Source organism: Phocoena sinus, chromosome 2, assembly GCF_008692025.1.
Source record: "Phocoena sinus isolate mPhoSin1 chromosome 2, mPhoSin1.pri, whole genome shotgun sequence".
Lineage (NCBI taxonomy): Eukaryota > Metazoa > Chordata > Mammalia > Artiodactyla > Phocoenidae > Phocoena > Phocoena sinus.
In genome coordinates, this window is record NC_045764.1 from 62,104,803 (window position 1) to 62,124,161 (window position 19,359).

At 50.7% G+C, this 19,359-nt stretch overlaps 1 protein-coding gene across 11 annotated transcripts; it reads left to right on the forward strand.

Moving 5' to 3' along the window:
- Positions 1 to 1,006: 1,006 nt before the first annotated feature.
- On the forward strand, positions 1,007 to 16,079 carry STOML1 (stomatin like 1). Of its 11 annotated transcripts, none has more exons than XM_032621539.1 (8): positions 1,015 to 1,351; positions 2,891 to 2,997; positions 3,152 to 3,261; positions 4,062 to 4,211; positions 4,492 to 4,695; positions 7,702 to 7,897; positions 8,359 to 8,571; positions 15,808 to 16,079. In XM_032621539.1, the coding sequence occupies exons 1-8, from the start codon at positions 1,134 to 1,136 to the stop codon at positions 15,882 to 15,884; spliced, it is 1,275 nt and encodes a 424-aa protein (XP_032477430.1). In that variant the 5' UTR covers positions 1,015 to 1,133; the 3' UTR covers positions 15,885 to 16,079. The 11 variants fall into 11 exon arrangements, with proteins under 11 accessions (XP_032477438.1, XP_032477436.1, XP_032477430.1 ...); XM_032621536.1 differs by lacking the exon at positions 15,808 to 16,079 and adding an exon at positions 9,100 to 10,025; XM_032621537.1 differs by lacking the exon at positions 15,808 to 16,079 and adding an exon at positions 9,100 to 10,025 and having other exon boundaries at positions 8,362 to 8,571.
- The last annotated feature ends 3,280 nt before the right edge of the window (positions 16,080 to 19,359 follow it).

Sequence of the window (19,359 nt, forward strand, 5' to 3'; positions counted from 1 at the left end):
GGATGGTAATGGGGCCTATCTCTTGTAAAGTTTATAGTCTGGGGTGGGGGTGGGGGGATGCGGGGAGAACTAACTTCCCAGGGACAGTGCAAAGCCTCAGGAGCCTACCCTACCCTGCAGCTTGATCAGTGCCCCCAGAGGTTTAGAATCAGGCCATCAAACCAGTAAAAGCCAAAGATGGTAAGCAGCCATCTGCAGAAGGGACCTGGAAGTGGACTGAGGGGCCTGAGGGCTGGCATGTGTGAGACAAGGAAAGCTTTATTAATTTCTTTGCCCGCTTTGGAAGACAGCCTGCCCAACACCTTGTTGGAAATGAATGCTTCTCAGAGTAAATTCACCATTTGCATTTGGGTTTTCTCAAGCCATGGAGAGACAAGTTACCTCTGGGTACCTGGATCAAGGGGCATGCTGCTTCTGCAACTGCAAGACTGAGGATCTCACCTCTGTGATGCTCTGGAGGGCTGCCCTGGGTCCCCTCCTTCCTTACTCTACCATGCTCCCTGAGGTCTGCACATGAAATGTCTTTCTTTTTGTGCCCACGTTCAGGCCCTCCTGCCCCACCTTGACCCACAATGATCTGGCTACTCCTTCATTCAACAGATAAGCACTGAGATCCACTCTTTGCCAGGCCCTGCTTGCTGGGCTGAGGGGACACAAAGAGGAATAATTTGTTTATCATGCCTTGGAGACAACCTAATTCCATATAAGGGCAACCTTCCCAAAATCCGTCCCTAGTTTTTGAGTTCGTGCTGAGAAGGCTGGTAGCATTTCCTTGCTTCTGGAGAAGATTCAGCTCCTGAAAACCCCCTTACAAAGCTCAACTTCTCTTCCTGCTCCTTTTCTAAGGCCTAGTGGGAGCAGGGTGTAGGAGGACGGACGCCTGCGGGCTTCCAGGAACACAGACTACCCTCCCTCCCTGCCCCGCGGCCGCATTTCAGTCCTCCCAGTGCAGGGGGCGCTGTGCGACGGTGAGAGCCGAGCCCGTCCTGCCTCCTTCTTCTGCGCCAGGGCCACCGCCCATGGCCGCGCAGGCGAAACCGGCAACGGCGACCAGCATGGGTGGGGTGGTGTAGCGGCCCTCTGGTCAGGCTGCGTACAGTGCTGGGGCGCGGGGCGTACCCCCGTTAGGAGTCATGCTCGGCAGGTCTGGGTACCGAGCGCTGCCCTTGGGGGACTTTGACCGTTTCCAGCAGTCGAGCTTCGGCTTCCTGGGCTCGCAGAAGGGTTGCTTGTCCCCGGAGCCGGGCGGCGTGGGGCCTGGGGCCGGTGAGTGGCCGCCCAGCACAGCGGACCCGGGAGAGATCGGCTGGCAACCCTGGGCCCAAACCCTCTGCCTCTCGGGAGTCAGCAGGTCTTGCGCGCTCACATCCTTAGAGGAGGGACCGAGAGAGGGTCTCCACAATGTGGAGAAGGGCTTGCCTCAGGCGCTGGGAAGCTACTGCTAATCCAGCCCTCCTAGGGCCACGGGGCTGCAGCACCAGAGGTTTCTCATCTTCCAAGAAGCCTCGGCTCACCTCGTTTCTCCTCGGCTTTTATCAGCCCAGAGATTTCAGGTTTCCATTTTGCCTAGAAAGAAACTAAGGTCTAGGCATAGGAGGTCACCAGCACGCCAAGGGCACTTGGCTGCAGAGAAATGGCAGAATCTTCACCTCAGGGGGCACCTCTAGACTCCCTAAGCTTGAGCATCTCCCTGTTTCCTGGTGGAGATGTGTAGGCCCTCAGGTGCCTGTCATGTCTTCCAGGCCCTGTCTTGCTCCAAAATCCTTGAGTAATTCCCTTGGCCCATAGGCCAGATCCCACATGCCACAGCCTAACAACCAAAACCCCAGAGGATGTGGCCCCTCTGTGATCCTCCTCTAATGACAGCTGCCCCTATCCAAGGGTTCCTTTCCTGCAGGGGCCACATGGGTCAGAATGAGGCAGGAAAGGAGATTTAGCATTCTGGGGCTCAGAGAGCCCAGAAGTATAGGGTTCCTGGAAGTGTGGAGCCGAGGCTCCTGTCTGCTCTCTGTTCAGGGTTGGGAGAGGAAAGAGAGCAGAAAATAACCTCTCCCAGATTCTGGAGTTTTCTCAGCTTTCTCTCCCATTCTGGGCTTCTGGTTCACGGGGGCAGGGACCTGTGGTTCAGATGAATCTCATTTTCCTAGCTCTCTGTCCCCCACCTCTCACCTGAAGCTGCTTCAAGCGAGGCATGGCCCAGAGGGCATTAAAGGGGGGTGAAGAACTGTGAGCTAGGAAAGAACATCTTTGCCCTCATCTCTGGCATCTGTTGAAGAGCAATTGATGCTTTAGCCCTTTAAGCTAAGGTCCAGTGATGCCACCCTCACCAGATAGCCTTAGGCTGTCTCCAAAAGGACTCCTTGAAAGCACACTTCTGGGGCTGATAGTAGAGGAGGTGTTATGCCAGCAGCATTCAGTTCAACCCAGCATGTGCTTACAGATGCCCAGGTACTCCTGGCTTTGCCAGCTATGGGAGGCAATATAAATCAGACAAAAGGATTGACTCCTGCTCAGCCCAGTGAGGAGAGCATCGTGTGATTGGCTTCTCAATTCCAATGACTACTGTCTCGCAGAGAATAGGCCTTGTGAGGGTGGGACTTGGGACAGATTTGTTTTGGTGTATGGGAGGGAGGAACAGTCCTTAACTAGCACCTGCCCAAAGATATGGGAGTAGTATTAGGCAAGGCGAGTATTTGATGGTCCTTAGGGCACGGCACTAAAGTGGAGTGAAGAACTGTGAGCTAGGAAAGAACATCTTAGCCCTGAAAAGGAAGGAGCCACTGAAAGGGGAGGTGGGCAAAAGGTACACTTGACTGAGTTCACCCAGCCAGCAGCTGTCCTGCCAGACCCAGTCGGCATTCCTTGACTACCTCTGCTCTCTTGTCCCCAGATGCACCTCAGAGCTGGCCTTCCTGCCTCTGCCATGGCCTCATCAGTTTCCTGGGGTTCTTGCTGCTGCTGATCACCTTCCCCATTTCTGGTTGGTTTGCCCTGAAGGTAAGGCTGGCTGGATCAGCCCCCAGAATGGTTGGGCCATGTGGAGAGCTTTGGCATTGGTGGGTGAATTCCCCATCCTCTGCCCCCTTCCCCCAAATATTATCACAGCTCTGTGAAATGGGCTGGAAAATAATTGTTCATTCTCACCTTTCAGATGAGGAAACTGAAGCTCAGACTTGTCCAAAGTCATACTGGGAGCCAATAAGTGGCAGAAACAAGTCTTCCCAAACTCCCAAGTTTGGGGGTCTGAACACTGGCTTTAAGGTGCACACAAATATCTTCCTCCCTTTGGGTTAGGCTAAATTAGAAATGAAAAACACTCAACCTGGCCCAGCAGGTGATGAGTAATAGGAAGTTCAGGCCTCGTTTTCAACAAGGGATGGTGCAGATGGGAAGGATGAACTAGAGTTGAGGATTGCACCTGAGAGCTGCAGTGAAGGTGGAAGCCTACCCTCGTGCGGCCCCAGGCAACAGCCAGTGTCTCTAGAAAGCTTGGGGTTTGGCGTGGTCTCGAAGGGAGTCCTTAGAAGGTCCTAAATCCTAGTCCCCAAACTGCCACTGAAACAAGTATTATGTGACCTTGGGCAAGTCACTGCTTCTCTAAGACTTCATTTCTCAATTTGGACATATTTCCTTGTTTGAGGATTCCAGGAACCTGAAGTTGGCAAAGCCCTTTGCTCGAGGCTGCTATTAGAGCAGCCCAGCTTTTCCCTTAACTAAGACAAGGGCAGACAGCTTCCTGGTTTGAGTCATGTCTAGCTTCAGATCACGCAGGTGAAAGGTTTCACGGAGGATCAAGTCAATACGGTATGGCAGTTGAGAGCGTGGCTTTTGGAGTCATTCAGAAATGTGTTCAGATCTTGCGTGTTTCACTTGGGGGCTTTGTGATTTTTGAGCACGTCAGTTAACCTCTCAGAGCTTTGTTGTTTTCATCGGAAGACAGAGCTCAGGATACCTGACACTGAACAAGGCCAGAGGGAGAGAGGTGGGGGAGGGACCTGGCGAGACATCATTGCCAGCAGCAGCTCAGTGCTCTCAACCCTTTCCCTTGCTGCTGTGGACAGATCGTGCCCACCTATGAGCGCATGATCGTGTTTCGACTGGGCCGGATCCGCACTCCTCAAGGACCCGGTGTGGTTCTGCTCCTGCCCTTCATTGACTCCTTTCAGAGGGTGGATCTGCGGACACGAGCCTTCAGTGTCCCTCCTTGCAAGGTGAGGGGCTTCTTGGCTCCTGTGGACAGAGGGAGTGGGGGCTTATGCTGGGTGGATTGGCCTGTGAGTAGCCATTAGGGGTGAGGAATGAGGAAGATACCAGAAAAGGGGGGAGGGGGCTGGGAGGACATCCTTGATCCATATACCTAAGCCCACGCACTTGGGGATACCATTTTGCTCCTGAGGAGCTAGTGACCAGGCGAGTGGGTCAGGTTGGGTGGTCTCAGTGGGCCTGGCCTCCCTGCGCCCCCAGCCCCTCTTTCATGGCCTCCCCCAACAGTTGGCCTCTAAGGATGGGGCTGTGCTGTCTGTGGGGGCTGACGTCCAGTTCCGCATCTGGGACCCGGTACTGTCGGTGATGACAGTGAAGGACCTGAACACAGCCACACGCATGACGGCCCAGAATGCCATGACCAAGGCTCTGCTCAAGAGGCCTCTGCGGGAGATCCAGATGGAGAAGCCCAAGATCAGCGACCAGCTCCTGGTAGGCAGCTCCACACGGCAGAGTTCGGGGGCCGGCACCTCGGCCCAGCTCTGCCTGCCAGGGCACTTTAGCAGAGCACCAGATCGCTCTGGGCCTCAGTTTGCCTTATGTCCCAAGAGTGTAACGACTTTTGAAGAGTCAGTGGTCTGGGTGGGACTGTGAGTTGAGGAACAGAAGATGGCACAGACCGTAGCAATCTTGGGCAAATCTATCCCTGAGAGGTGAAGGGGCTGGGACAGGGGAGTGGCCTGACAAAAATTCTTGGGTCCTGCCCCGACTGCCTGAGGTTTTACTCTTCACTGCTCTGCAGGCATTGCCATGACAACACTGGGCCTCGGGGGCACTCAGCCGCCTCATGGGGCAGGCAGGTGGGTGAAAGGAGCAGGGGCCTTCCTGGCCCAGTCACCTTCAGGGGAATTCCATGCTCCCCGAGGCAGCATGTGCATTTTTGTGGGTTTGTGTTCTTTGTTCTGAAGAGAACAAAGGGACATGAGGGCATTTGGGCCTTTTTCCTGCCTCTTCTCTGAGTGTGAGCAGTTACCCTTGAATTCACCTCAGATCCCTCCTGTGACAAGATGGGGTTGAAATACATGTTTGAAGGCGTGTCCCCTGCTCCTCACGTTCACCTTGTGCTTCCTCCCATGTCCTGGCAGGGGACCGTGGATGAAGTTTCCCCTCGTTCCCCTAAGATCTGCTTTCCCCAGGGTTAGAGGACAGGAAGGGGAGTGGGGTAATGCCAGTCCTGGAGGTCGCAGTCCCTTCAGGAAATAAATCAACTGGGTGAAATTCCCAAGAGGAGCTCTCATATGCATAGCATTTTGCCTGGCTCAGTGTATCTCTGCTTTACATTTTGCTGCAAAGGCTGGTATTATTGTTTTATTTTGGAGGAAGGAAACTAAGGCTCAGAAATTATTTGACTTGCCCCTAAGACCTGTGGTCAGGGCAGAGCTGGACCAGAGCCAGGTCACCTGCCCCCCAGCCCCCAATCCAGTGCTCAGTCCTATACAACTCAGATCACAATTTGATAATTTTTTTTCATGAAACCACATTCTGTTTTGATCTACCTTTAGGAAGAGAAAATTGTTCTCGGCCTTGTTGCACATGGCTTTGGTACAGCAAAGCCAAGAGAGGCCATCTGAGGGAGTGAGTCCCATACCAGGACATTAGAGTCATGTAGGGCCATTGCCCAGATTGAGTTGGCTCCTGGTAAAGTGGGGTCATTGCCTGGCTAAAATGAAATCTCAGGAAATCCAGCACACCTCCCTAAGGCCCGTTTCAGGCATACGTTTCTCATTCTCACCGCGCCCCTGCTTCTGAGTACTTTTCCTCTAGAGGGATTGCACGCTCCCCACCTCTCACTTGCTGGGCCCTCCTTAGCTGCTCCAGGCCAGCCTCCCCCATTGCCACCCCACCCGTCCCTCTGCCACAGGCCTTGCCTCTTAATCCTCAGGAGAAAACACTCTAGGGTGAGAACTCTCTCAGCTTCCTCCAGCATCACCCCTTCAAACTCATCTACATCTGTGCTGTTTCCCTGTCTCACTGGAAGCATCTGCTTCCTCTGCACCGGGCAGTGCTCTGGGCCCAGGACTCGGCTCCCTCCCTCAGTTCAGCCTCTTCTTGCCTTTTTGCGAGGACACACGTTTTCCCTTTGTCCCAGACCCCCTCTAGCTCTTAGCCCCTCTCTCCCCTTTCCTTCCTCCCCTCCTGTCCTTAATCTAGGCTCCCCCCACGCTCCTAAGACTGACGTCACTGCCGACCTCATGGTGACCTCCCTCTTGCTAGCACAGGGGCACTTCTCAGTCCTTCCCTTACTTCACCTGGAGGCAGCCTTTGACTCCATGGACCCATCCTTCTGTTATTCTTGGATCCTCTGCTTCCATTATTCCACACTCCTGGTTACTCCCTGTTCTTCTGCCCTTCTGTTTCCAGGTTTCCCTCAGTGGTCTCTTCTCACCTGTGACCTCCCAGGAGAGCTTACCCACCTGGGGCTTTCTGCTAACTCTAGACACTAATTATTCTCAACACTCCGATCCAGTCCCACTCTGCCCTGCGCCCTGGCCCCACTTATCCAATTGCGGTTGGCCGTCCCGTAGACACCTCAAGCTTAACGTGTTTAAAAAGTCACCATTCCTTCCCTACCCACCCCCAAATCTGTGTCTTCCTCTGTGTATGCTCTCTGGATAAACGCCCGCGTTCCTGATCCGTGCAGGCAGCCATACTAGAAACGTGGCTCCTCCAACTCCTCACCGCCCTCCTTGTTTTCGCACATCCGGGCAGCCGATAAGTCCAGCGGTTCTATTTCTCTAGTGTCCTTCTGTAGCTTAATAGAGTTTACAGAGTTGTGCCCCTCCCCTGGTGTGTCTCGGCTCACAGCCGCCTCTCTGCCTGACAGTCCATCTGCATCACTTTTGCCTGCGGTTTGAAACAATGTCCAACCTGGTCTCCATGCCTCTACCCTCAGCCCCTCCAATCCAGTGTCCACATAGCAGCCAAGAGAATCTTTGCAACAAGCAAGACTGCCCTGTCACTTGCCTGCTAAACTCATCTCCGGGACTCCTTGTGCCTCAGAATAAATCCAAGTGAGCGGGAGCAACCTCCTCTGAGCCCTCGGCTGTCTCTGGTGTCCCAGGCCACAACTGAGGGTCCAGCTAAATGGAACTGTCGTTCCTCACGGTTCCCCGAACATTCGAGGTGCTCCTTTCTGCATTTTTGCACCTGCTCTTCCCATTGCCTGGAAAGACCCTTCTTTGATGCCCCTTCACCTGGATGATTCCTCCTCCTCCTGGCATCACCCCCTCCTCCCTGCCCCACACCGTCTCCTGATTGCTCACTACCAGCTGCCCACGGCTGGGTTGTAATTGCCCTCTGCCTCCGTCCCAGGCTGGGAACTTCTCAAGGGCAGGCCTGGTGCCTCATGTGCCACCGTGGCCATACCAGCCTGCCTAAAGAACGTGCTCTGGAAAGGTTTGTTGAATGGGTGCCATTTCTCCCCACACCATCCTCCAGCTGGAGATCAACGATGTGACCAGGGCCTGGGGGCTGGAGGTGGACCGCGTGGAGCTGGCAGTGGAGGCCGTGCTCCAGCTGCCCCAGGACAGTCCAGCTGGGCCCAGCCTGGACAGCACCCTGCAGCAGCTGGCCCTCCACTTCCTGGGAGGAGGCATGGCTTCGGTGGCAGGAGGTGCCCCACTCCCCGAGCCAGGTAAGGAGCCTCGGGGAAAGAGTGAGGGTGCTCCCCAGGGCGCTCAGTTTGGTGTCCAGCACAGACTGAACTTTGCTACTTGTTCCCTTAACCAAGCAGCTTGTGCAGTGCACACCCCGCCCAGCTGTTCAGGCCACCCCGATTCTAGAGCTGACCAGAGCTAAGGCAGTGAGAAGAGTCCAGGTGTCTGAGTGTGTGGAGGCCTATGGGAGCCTCCATGGGAGGAAGCAACAGCATCCAGCAGAGTTTTGGATTCAAGGCTGGAGTAGCTCAGAAATGGCATTTGGGGTTATGGTAAAAACTCAAGGGCAGCTTCTTAGGAAACTGAGGAGGAAACTGAACGTGGGCCTGAAGAGGGTGTAAGACGGAACTGCCACGAAGGTACGGAGGCCACACGTTGACCTTGGCAGCACATTGACCTTCTCTCTGCCTCCCTCCCCAATCCCCTCGGCCGCCCCCAGCAGATACCTTGGATATGGTGAACGAGGTTGAGCCGTCTGCCCCTCATGGTGGTGCCGGGTCCAGCCCCAAGCAGCCTGTGGCCGAGGGGCTGCTGACGGCTCTGAAGCCCTTCCTGTCTGAGGCCCTGGTCAGCCAGGTCGGGGCCTGCTACCAGTTCAATGTCGTCCTGCCCAGTGGCACCCAGAGCATCTACTTCTTGGACCTCACTACAGGTGCAGCTGCCCTCCCTGCTGTCTTCCTTCCACCTGGGTTGCTCGTAGCCCCGACCACCCACGGTCCTTTTTCAGACTGGGCCCTGCTCCTGCCCCCAGTTTAGGGCAAACCCATAGCAGTCAGGGGCTCAGATGCTATTTGCAGACAGTGACTACCCAGGCCTCGGTCTCCCTGCCCTGTCCTCGTCAGCAGGACAACTCAGATGGCCGAGCTTCCTGTACCAAGCGCCCCACACACGTTGCGGTCCTGTTCATGGCGGGCTCAGCGCTGAGCATATTTTGTGCGTTATCCCACCTACTTCTCATCATCAGCATATGATTTAGGGATTATCATCATCATCCCCATTTCACCAGTTTGGAAACTGAGGCTCTGAGCGGTCACATAGCCAATGGAACTTGAACCCAGGGTATTAGAATTTGAACGCTTAACCACTATTTCCACCCCTCCCAGTGGGACATGCTAACCTCTCCTACCCCCTGCAGCATAGTCGTCCCCCTACTAACGCTCAGTTTTCTTTCTCCCCACAGGGCAAGGGAGGGTGGGGCATGGGGAGCCTGATGCCATCCCTGATGTGGTGGTGGAGATGGCCGAGGAGGACCTGCAGGCCCTGTTGTGCAGGGAGCTGCGGCCCCTGGGAGCCTACATGAGCGGGCGGCTGAAGGTGAAGGGCGACCTGGCCGTGGCCATGAAGCTGGAGGCTGTCCTCAGGGCCTTGAAGTAGCAGGTTTGGCTGACTGTCCATAGCCCAGCCCCGAGCCTGGCACCAAGCCAGGGGGGCATCTTGGAGGAGGAGTCATTGACACTGCACCTTGGATTGTTGAGGCCCTGAGAAGTTTCAGGCCCAGCAAGAGCCAATGAGTGGAGGCTGGGAGACCCTGGAGACCGGGAAAGGCCGAGTCAGGCGGCCCTGCCCTTCTCCACAGTGGTTCTCTGGACAAGCCTTTGCTGATCCTGGTCCCCTGCCGAGTACCCGGTCTGAGCTGGGTACACAGTGCGATGACGGGAGAGCCAGGCCTGCTGTGCTCCGCTGCCTACCTGACTGGCGAGCCAGGGCTGACAGAAACAGCCCGACAGCAGCTGGCTTGGTCCCAGTGTGAGGGAGCAATGCATGCAGCTCAGGCTCCAAGCTCCAGAAGCGGGCTCAGAGAGGCTGGAGGAGGGAGAGGGAAGGCGGCCACCCAGAAGAGGTCCCTGCAGTGGGAGGGATCTGGGGGTCGGCTGGATCTGCCCTGCTGATTGCAGTCCAGGCCCAGGCTGGGGGGATGGGGACAGGGAAGAGTGGGGCTGGCTGCTCCCCGGCTCTGCTCTTGAAGACGTCTGTCTTGACTCATCTCCCAGCTCGGTCTTGCATGCCTGACAGACTGGAGCCCGGGGCAGCATGAAGGAGAGCCCTGCTGTTCCTGTGCTTTCCGGAGGTTTGAAAACCTCAAATAAATGTGATGTTTACAATGTATTTGGAGAGAAATAGGGGTAATGGAGGTGGGTCGGAGGGTCTCTGAGGTGATGCCCCTGCTGCCGGACCGGGGCCCAGGCCCTGAAGGGTGACACAAGCCCTAACAGTGCTCTTCAATCACCCACAGTTCCGCTTCCTGCCAAAGGTCTCAAAGCAGGCAGCAGCAGGGCACTCTGTTTCCCTTTATAGTCAGGGTAGAGGTTTGGCAGGAAAGAGGGGGTGTGGGTGTGACAGAGCTGGTCTGGCAAACATTAACCTAATGAAGGCAGGGCTGGGGGCTCGTATCACATTCAAGAGAGGGGTAGGAGCTGCTATCAGCTGCCCCTCCTGTTATACCCCTGGTCACTGTTTCCCTACTGTTCTGGCCCAAACCTCAGGGACCCCAGAGAAGGGGGGCCTTAGACATCTCGGGTTCTGAGAAATGATGAATCTCACATCCTGGAGAGACTTGTTAAAAAAAGCAAAAAAACCACAGAAATGTGAGGCTCCTCTTTGAGGAGCAGCCTCTGGCTGTGATCTGGCACCAGGCCTTCCCCCTCAGGGCCCTCTCCAGCTGCCTTGGCACCAGGCTCCATCCAGTTTGCCCTTTTGTTCCTGCCAGTGCCTGCCTTGGCCTCCTGTAGGTCCTCCCAGCGTAGACCAAACCACCATTGGGTTCAGGTTTCAGCCCCAGGGCCCCTTCCTGGAGGACCAGAGCCCCAGGTTGCTGCCCCTGCTCTGTCCCTCTCTCCACTCCTGGAGGCCACCCAGCCAGGGCTGCCTGTTCAAAAGCCTTCCCTCCAATCCCCACCGGCCACACTCCCGCTGCCCGTGAGCCCTGGTGGGGCATGATCTCTGCTTGGCCTGGGCTCCCCCTCTACTTTGGCGCTGTCGTTGTGCCTATTCCCCACTGTGTCTGTCACTGTTCTTGGGTAAGTGCCTGCCCTCCCTGCTGGACCATGAGCTACATGCCCGAGCCATCGCTGGACCATGAGCTACATGCCCGAGCCATCCATCGCTGTTCCCTCCATTGCTACTGCACACAGTGCCCCAGGGGGAAGAGGGGAAACCCCACGCGTCTTCCTCATGAAAGCTTAAGGGAAACCAAAACTCAGATCTTCTTTGTGGCTGTTGGAGGATCAGCATCACGGGGGAAGCAAACTTCTAGATGTCTGTGTGGGTGGAGAACAAAGCCTGCTGCCAGTGGTTAATACCCTCCTGTCCAGGGGAACTCATTCCTTGGGGAGGCCAGCACTCCAGGAAAGGGAGCCCACAGGTTCAAGGCCTCTGAGTTTTGGAGGACCCAGCAGACTTTGTAGTCCCCAGTGGGGGACGAGGGGCACCTAATGGGGCCAGGGTGTGGGGAGGGAGGGAGAAGGGTGTCCATCAAAGAAGGCTTCCCGAGGAGATGATGCTTGAGACTCACAGCTACAGGGAGATGAGAGAAGAAAGGAAATGGGGGAAAGACATTCGGTAGAGGGGAAAGTCCCTGTGAGAGCACAGGAAGAGGTAGTGGGCACCTCCGATTTGGGAAACTGGAACCTAAAGTCTGAAGGGGGATGTATGCAGGGATTTTGGGGGGAGCGGGTAACAGTAGTAACTGACGCTGTGCCAAGTACGCCCCTGTACTGCACTAGGCACTTCCTATATTTGTTTTCCTCAAGATAACCTGATGAATAGTGATAAAGAGTTATATTATTATGCTATATTGATATATAATGTATTATTCTGATGTTATTTTAAAATAAGTATTTAATTTTGAATAGAGAATTTTAAAAAGGCATGCTATGAAAATTGTCCCTCACACTCCTGATTCCATCCACATATTTTCAAACAGGTATCCCATGGTATTAGTTTCTTGGTTATTCTTCCAGAAGTTGAAGTTTAAAAAAAATACATTTACAAGAAAATCCAAATATATTATTCTCTGGACGGGGGTTGCTTGTTTTTTGTTTTTTTTACAGAAATGGCAGCATAGCAAATACGATGTTGATTTGTTCACTTAACCTTACAGTTGAGGATCTTTCCGTATTAGCACACCTAGATTTTCCCTATTCAGTTTTGTAGTTACATAGGATTCCATTGAATGGGCGTATCATAGTTTATTTAACCTGGTTTGCATTGATGGACATTCAGATTTTTTGTGTGTGTTTTGCTATTTCAAACAATGTTGCAGTAATAATCTTTCACGTACGCTATTTCACCTGTGGTTGAAGTTCATCTGTGGGATAAAGTCCTAGGAAGGAAATTGGTAGGTCAAAGCGTTTCTAATTTAATATTGCCCAAATGCCTTCTCTGGGGGTTATTCTAATTTACACTCCCATTATCAGTGAGTGAGGGTCTGTTTTTCCTCATAGCCATGCCAACACAATGTGTTTTTAAACTTTTGGATTTTTTGACAGTCTAGTAAGTGAAAAATTGCATCTCAGTATAATTTTTTAAAGTTGTTCTATTGCTTATTGCTTTTTTTTTTTTTTTTTTTTTTTTGCTTATTGCTTTTTAAGACTTGGATTTTCAGTCCCAGCAAAAGCAAAGGGTTTTTGCTGTCTTTCTCCAGCATTTACTTTTTAAAGTATGATATGATAAAAATGCACCCATTTTAAATGTGCTTGATGTGTTTTGACGAATGTGAACACCGTGTAACCACCAGCCACCGCAATCAAGATATAGAACATTTCCATCAACTCACGTAGTTCCCTTGTGTCCCTTCCCATTCAAGCCTCACTGTCCCCGCCCCCGCTCTCCCAGGTCCAGGTCACCACTGGTCTGCTTTGTGTAACTTCGGTTAAATTTCATTTTTCTAGAGTTTCATACAAGTGAAACTATACCGTGTGTACCCTTCTCTGTCTAGCTTCTTTCCCTTTAGTGTTTTTGAATCATCTGTGTTATCATGTGTATTTGTAGTTTGTTCTTTTTTATTTTTAGTGATATTCTGTTGTATGGATAGATGTGTACAATTTATATATTCATCTGTTCATGGACATTTGAGTAGTCTTCAGTTTTGATTATCAGACCTCCTCTGAACATCTGTCTGTGTACAAGTCTTCGTATGGATATGTGTTTTCATTTGGGTAAATACTCAGGAGTAGAATTTCTGGGTCAAGAAACTAACAAACCAATTCCAAGATAGTCGTGCCAACACTTGGTGCTGTCAGTCTTTTTCACCGGGTGTGACTGATGACTTTGAGCCTCCTTTGTGCTTATTGGGCATATGTCTTCTTTTGTGAAGTGTCTGTCCAATATTTTTTCTCACTTTAAAAAATGGCTTATTTATCTTATCAGTATAGATTCGTATTAGCTTTAAGACTTCCTAGGAAATCCTGGATACATGTTTTTTAGCACATACTTGGAATATTTTCTCTCAGTCTGTAGCTTGCCTTTCTAACTTCTTAGTGCTTTATCTTGAAAAGCAGTAGATTTTAATTTTGATAAAGTCCAGTCTATAACTTTTTTTTATCCAGTTTTTTTCCCTAAATTTATTTATTTAATTTATTTTTGGCTGCGTTGGGTCTTCATTGGTGCGCGTGGGCTCTCTCTCGTTGCGGCGAGTGGGGGCTTCTCTTGTTGCAGTGCACGGGGCTCTAGGTGCGTAAGCTTCAGTAGCTGTGGCTTGCAGGCTTTAGAGTGCAGGCTCAGTAGTTGTGGCACACGGGCTTAGTTGCTCTGCGGCATGTGGGATCTTCCCGGAGCAGGGCTCGAACCTGTGTCCCCTGCATTGGCAGGCGGATTCTTAACCACTGCACCACCAGGGAAGCCCTATAACTTTTCAATGGTTAGAGGTTTTGTGTCATTTCCTGGATGTCTTTGCTCATCTTTGCTCACGGTCTTGAAGATTTTCCCCTATGTTTTCTTCTAAAGTCTAAAAGTTTATAGATTCAGCTATTACTTTTAGGCTTGTGATCCATTTTGAGTTACTTTTTGTGTATGGTATGAGATAAAAGGCTGAGGTGTTCCCCACCCCGCCCTCTCCCCCCATGGGTGTCCACTTATTCTAGCACTTCTGGTTGAAAAGATATATTTTCCCCATTGAATTACCTCGAAACTTAAATTTTTTCATTTCTCTTATTTTGTGTGAAGTTGAATATTTTGTAATATGTTTAAGAGCCATTGTGTTTCTTTTTTTGTGAACTGTTATTTCATCTACTTTGTCCATTTTTTAGTGTTGGTTGTTGCTAGTTTTGTTTTGACACCTGGGAGCTCTTTAAATGCTAGGGAGATTAGCTGTTTTTTATATGAGTTGTAAAATTTTTTTAACCCAATTTGTTGTTTGTATTTTGACTTTGCTTATACTTTTCCATGAAATTTGACAAATGTATTTGAAATGACATATATTTTATTTTATGGCTTTTAGGTTTAAAGTCATAAAAACTTCCATTCTGAGATCATAAAGGAATTCCATGTACTCCCATGATTTTATTTTTTACATGTAGCTGTTTGACCCACTCAGGATTTAAATGAGCATAAAATATAGAACCACATTTTTTTTTAATGCCATGTATTTCTGTTTTTCTTGGGGTCCATATCTGGGTTTTCTGTTGTGTTCCACTGGACTAATGTTTGTCCATGCACTGGGGCCACATGGTTTTAATGATTGAGGCTTCATAAAATGTTTAATATCTGTAAGATTAATTCTTCTTAATGCTTCTTAAGAAATTCTTCCTGGGAATTCCCTGGTGGTCCAGTGGTTAGGACTCCGCGCTTTCACTGCAGAGTGCGTGGGTTCAGTCCCTGGTAGGGGAAGTAAGATCCTGCAAGCCGCGCAGCCCGGCCAAATTAAAAAAGAAAAGAGAAGAAAAAGAAAAAAAAAATTTTCCTGCCTGTTCTTCTTTTGTTTTTTTAAAAATAAACTTTAGAATTACCCAGTCTAGTTAAAATAAATTGTTTATATCTTTATTGAGATCATGTTAAATGTGTGAAGTAACTCAGAAAATTGCGATCTTTATGATACTGACTCTTCCTATCTGTGAACTTGGCATGTTTTTATGTCTTTTTTTAAATGTTCTTCAGAAGTTTTACAGTGTTCATATTGGTCTTGAACATTTCTTATCAAGCTTATTCCCAGGTACTTTACCTTTTCTGATACTATTACTATAAATAAGGTCTTTCCTTTCATTATATTATCTGATCAGAATGCAATTTACTGCTCTGTAGGAATTCTGTACGGTACTAACTTAATTCTTACCTTACTAGCTGTATTTTTATTCATAGTACTTCATCTTCAGTATACAATCACCTGCAAACGTCACCTCATTTCAGTGCTTTAAAATGCTTTCTCTTGGTAATTGCATTGGTTAGCAGAGAGGTGGGTATTTTTAAGGTGGAAGTGAGAGGGTATTATGCTGAGGGGAAAGATCCAGTAGGAAGAGAGAAAGGGAGACTCTAGAGGAAGAGACGGGAATGGTATCCTGAGCCCCCTGATGGAGGGATTAGCTTGTGGACGAAGACTGACACCTCCCTCAACCCTGGAGAAAGAAGGGAGGAAATAAGGATGGGGGCAAACCCCACCCCTCCCCCCACGCACAGCCTAGCACATGGGGACGGGATGGGGTAGGGGTGTGGCTCTGGGATGTTTATTAACTGTAACAATTTCAAGGGAAAGAAGTACTAGTGGTAAAATGTTAGTCATTGGGTCATTCACACAGGTCTCGCAGGGTTAGCCTTTCGGTGGGTCCTCTAAGCCAAAAACCACGAAATGAGAGTGTTGAGGGGGTGGGGACTTGGGGAGATTTGCGTGTTGGAGGGGTAGCCGGAAGGAGAAGTTCTCTGGCTCATCGTGGTGAGTGGTTCTTGATTCCCATCCTAGGCCAAGTGGAGTCCAGCTCCCCAGCCAGGACAGCAAGTCGTTTAGTGATGGCCACAGGCCAATGTCTTCAAGACTGACAAAGAGAAACTGGGAGTGCGAGGTGATCCTAGAAGGTGGCCAGGTAAGGACAGTCCTGTAGAACTAGGGTGCAGAGCTGGAAGGGAGCAGGAGATGATTGGTCCACAGATGGGAAGACCAAGGCCCAGAGAAAGCCTTCCCAGAGGGATTGTGGCATGGCTGGGCCCAGAACCTATGTCTCATACCTCCTAGCCCATGACTCTTCCTCTACGTCAGTGGGGGCCATGGGGCAGTGGGAATGGTTTAGAATAAAGGGGGTCTCAAGATCCTGGGGCTTTGTGTTGCTCTGCTAAGCCCTACTCCACTGTATGGGGATGGGTGTGGACTGTGTAGGGGTAGACAGAGAGGGGCACGTTCCCCATCTGCTGCCCCAGATTCTCTGCCACTCAGCCAGGAGAGAGGCTGGAAAGAGAGAGAGGAAAGGAGAGAAGACGGGGAAAGAACAGAGAGGAAAGGGAGGGGCGAGGAGAGGGAGGAGGCTGAGGATAAAAGGGACTTGCCCACCACAGTCCTCTGCTGGGAGTCTCTGCCCCTGGACTGTGCTGTCATTGACTTTCCAGAGCCTGGCACAGTGTCTGCCATATAATGGGCACCAGCAACTGGTTTTTATTTTTTTAATAGTTATTTCTCTTTTTTCCCTTTATTTTTAAATTTTTTGGCACATCGGGTCTTAGTTGAGGCACGTGTGATCTTTCGTTGTGGCGCGAGCTCTTCGTTGTGGCGCATGGGCTACTCTTTAGTTGTGGCGCCTGGGTTTTCTCTCTCCAGTTGTGGCACACAGGCTCCAGGGCGCTGTAGATTGCGGCCTGCGGGCTCAGTCAGTAGTTGCCGCGCCTGGGCTTAGTTGCCCCGCAGCATGTGAGATCTTAGTTCCCCGACCAGGGATTGAACTGCGTCTCCTGCATTGGAAGGCGGATTCTTAACCACTGGATGACCAGGGAAGTCCCAGCAGCTGGTTTTTAAAATGGACTTGTTGAGTAAGATGAAGCAGCATTAGATTTACCGAGGAAGATGGAGGTAGAGAGAGACAGACAGGACAGAGGGAGACAGGTGGGGATAGGGAGAGAGGAGAGACGGAGGGAGAGATGGAGGGAGAGACTGAGGGAGAGGGAAAGATAGAGACAGAGGGAGGCTGGAAGATGAACAAGGAGAGACAAAACAACAGGGAGACAGGGACAGCAAGAGGAGGTAGGAGCCAAACCACTGTGCCTGCCACAGGGCCCAGAACAGGGCCCTGAGAGTCACCCCTGAGGAGCAGAAGATGCTTGTGAGGAGGACACTCAAGTGGTCTCCCGGCGCTTGTCCTCCTGGTCTGAGTTTCCTCTCCTTGAAGGGAGCCCACAGAAGCCCAGTCATACGCTTGTGGCACCATCTTGTGGCAGTTTGGGAGATGGCTGGTTTTCTCTTTCCAGATGTGCTTTCAAGGGCTGGGAAGGATCTTGGGGACAGAGGAGTTGCCACTGTGGAGAAAAAGTGCAGAGCAGAACCAGAGCCTGAGGTGCAGGCCTAGGAGATGCTCACCTTGCCTGACAGTTCCCATACACATTCACACATACACACATCCCTGTGTGCACCCAGGCCCAGGGCGGGCTGAGCGGTGATGGGGTTAGGGAGGGAAGTGAGGGACAGGAAAGTGTGAGAATTTGGCCCGGAGAATTGGGGGAGGTTGACCAGAGTAACCAGGAAACTGCATATCATGGAGCTAAATCTGCCAAACGGGGCTAATTATATCAAAGGCCATTTTAAGACCTTCCTAGGATAAGGTGCTATTAGTTTTGGAGGTTCCTCCCCCAAATCAATTATTAAAGTACACAGAATTGCTACATTAAATATATTACTGTAAAATAATATGAAGTGATTTTCGTAAGTTTGCCTTGGAAATTATTTGGCTAAGAGTAATTCATTCACAGTATAATTATCTGCAAGTTCTCAGCACTCCGTGGGCATTCGTTTGCATTCTGGAAGTCCTTGCAGAGTTTTAAAAAATCTAATCTACAAATTATTTTCAAATAGAATGAAATTCTTACGAACACTACATTTAATGATTAAAGAAATTGGCACAGAATTAATGACATAAATTAACAATTGATGACAGTCTGTAGACATTTGATTAAACATTTATTAATTTGGGTTATTCTGTAGTTTTTGTATTTTGGAGTCAGACTTTTCTCAGGTTTTAATCATTTATGTAGGTTCCTGAGAAGCCCTGGAACTCTGGGCACTGTGTCCCTTGGGACTTACCTTACCTGAACAATTAAGTGGCCCTGATAATACCTACCCTATAGGAGAGCTACAAAGAATAAAAATGGGATAATATATGAAAGCATTAAGCACAATGCCCAGTAAACTCCAAGCACCCAATAAGAATTAGTAGATGTCATTACATATATCTGCACACACGCATAATCCCCTATTCTTTTAATCATTCATTCTAAAAAATTGTATTGGGCACTCACTCTGTGCTACACAAGGCAATGTCATAGGTGTTGGAACAGTAGTGAATGAATAAACCAAGATGCCTATCCTTGTGGAATTTACATTCTAGTTTGGAGAGCCAGACATAAACAACAAGCATTAAGAATAAGAAAGGGGACTTCCCTGGTGGCGCAGTGGTTGAGAGTCCGCCTGCCGATGCAGGGCACACAGGTTCATGCCCCGCTCCGGGAAGATCCCACATGCCGCGGAGCGGCTGCGCCCGTGAGCCATGGCCGCTGAGCCTGCGCATCCGGAGCCTGTGCTCCGCAATGGGAGAGGCCACAGCGGTGAAAGGCCCGCGTACCGCAAAAAAAAAAAAAAAAAAAAAAGAATAAGAAAGGACATGGGTACCGCACGAGGGCCTGCTCATCCGGAACGGATTTTTACACCCATGCTGATCGGGATACTGGGCTGGGAGGAACTGCAAACAGCCTGGATTATCCAAACTCAGCTTTGGCACCTTAAAAACCGAGTCTGCGACTCAGGCACAGAGGATGAAGGTTCCAGAGGGCAGCTTATGTTGATACCAGCTCCCCTGATCACTGCCCTTTCGCCTAAATATACATTATTTTTATAAAAAAAGTCATACAGTCTGTTAGAAGGCCACCGGTGCCTTGGGAGAGGGCCTGGCATGTTTTGGAACAGCACGGAGGCCAGTGTGCCTGGAGTGGAGAGCGAGGGAGAGTGGGAGATGAGGCTACAGGTGAAAATGGGGCCAGTTCATGTGGAGCCTTGTAGCCATTGTAAGGACTCTGTGCAGTGGGATGCTGCTGGAGAGTTCTAGGAGAGGAACTGACTGTACAAACAGACAAGGGCCAGACCACATATAAAAACAACTCTGATCCTCAACCTGCAGCAACCTGCCAGGAAACCAACCCCTTATATGCAACAGTCAGCCCCGAAAGCCAGCCTGCCGGAAGTCAGACTCGCAGGAAGCCAGCCTGCTATCTCGAGTGACGATCCAGGAAGCAAAACGATAACTTCCGTAACAATCAGCCC

Excerpts from the sequence above, each read along its gene's own strand:
- STOML1 (XM_032621536.1), top strand. The coding sequence starts at position 1,134 with ATGCTCGGCAGGTCTGGGTACCGAGCGCTGCCCTTGGGGGACTTTGAC. Across the intron at positions 1,352-2,890 it reads TGCCTCTCGGGAGTCAGCAG|ATGCACCTCAGAGCTGGCCT; the intron begins GTCTTGCGCGCT and ends TCTTGTCCCCAG. Across the intron at positions 7,898-8,358 it reads TGCCCCACTCCCCGAGCCAG|CAGATACCTTGGATATGGTG; the intron begins GTAAGGAGCCTC and ends GGCCGCCCCCAG.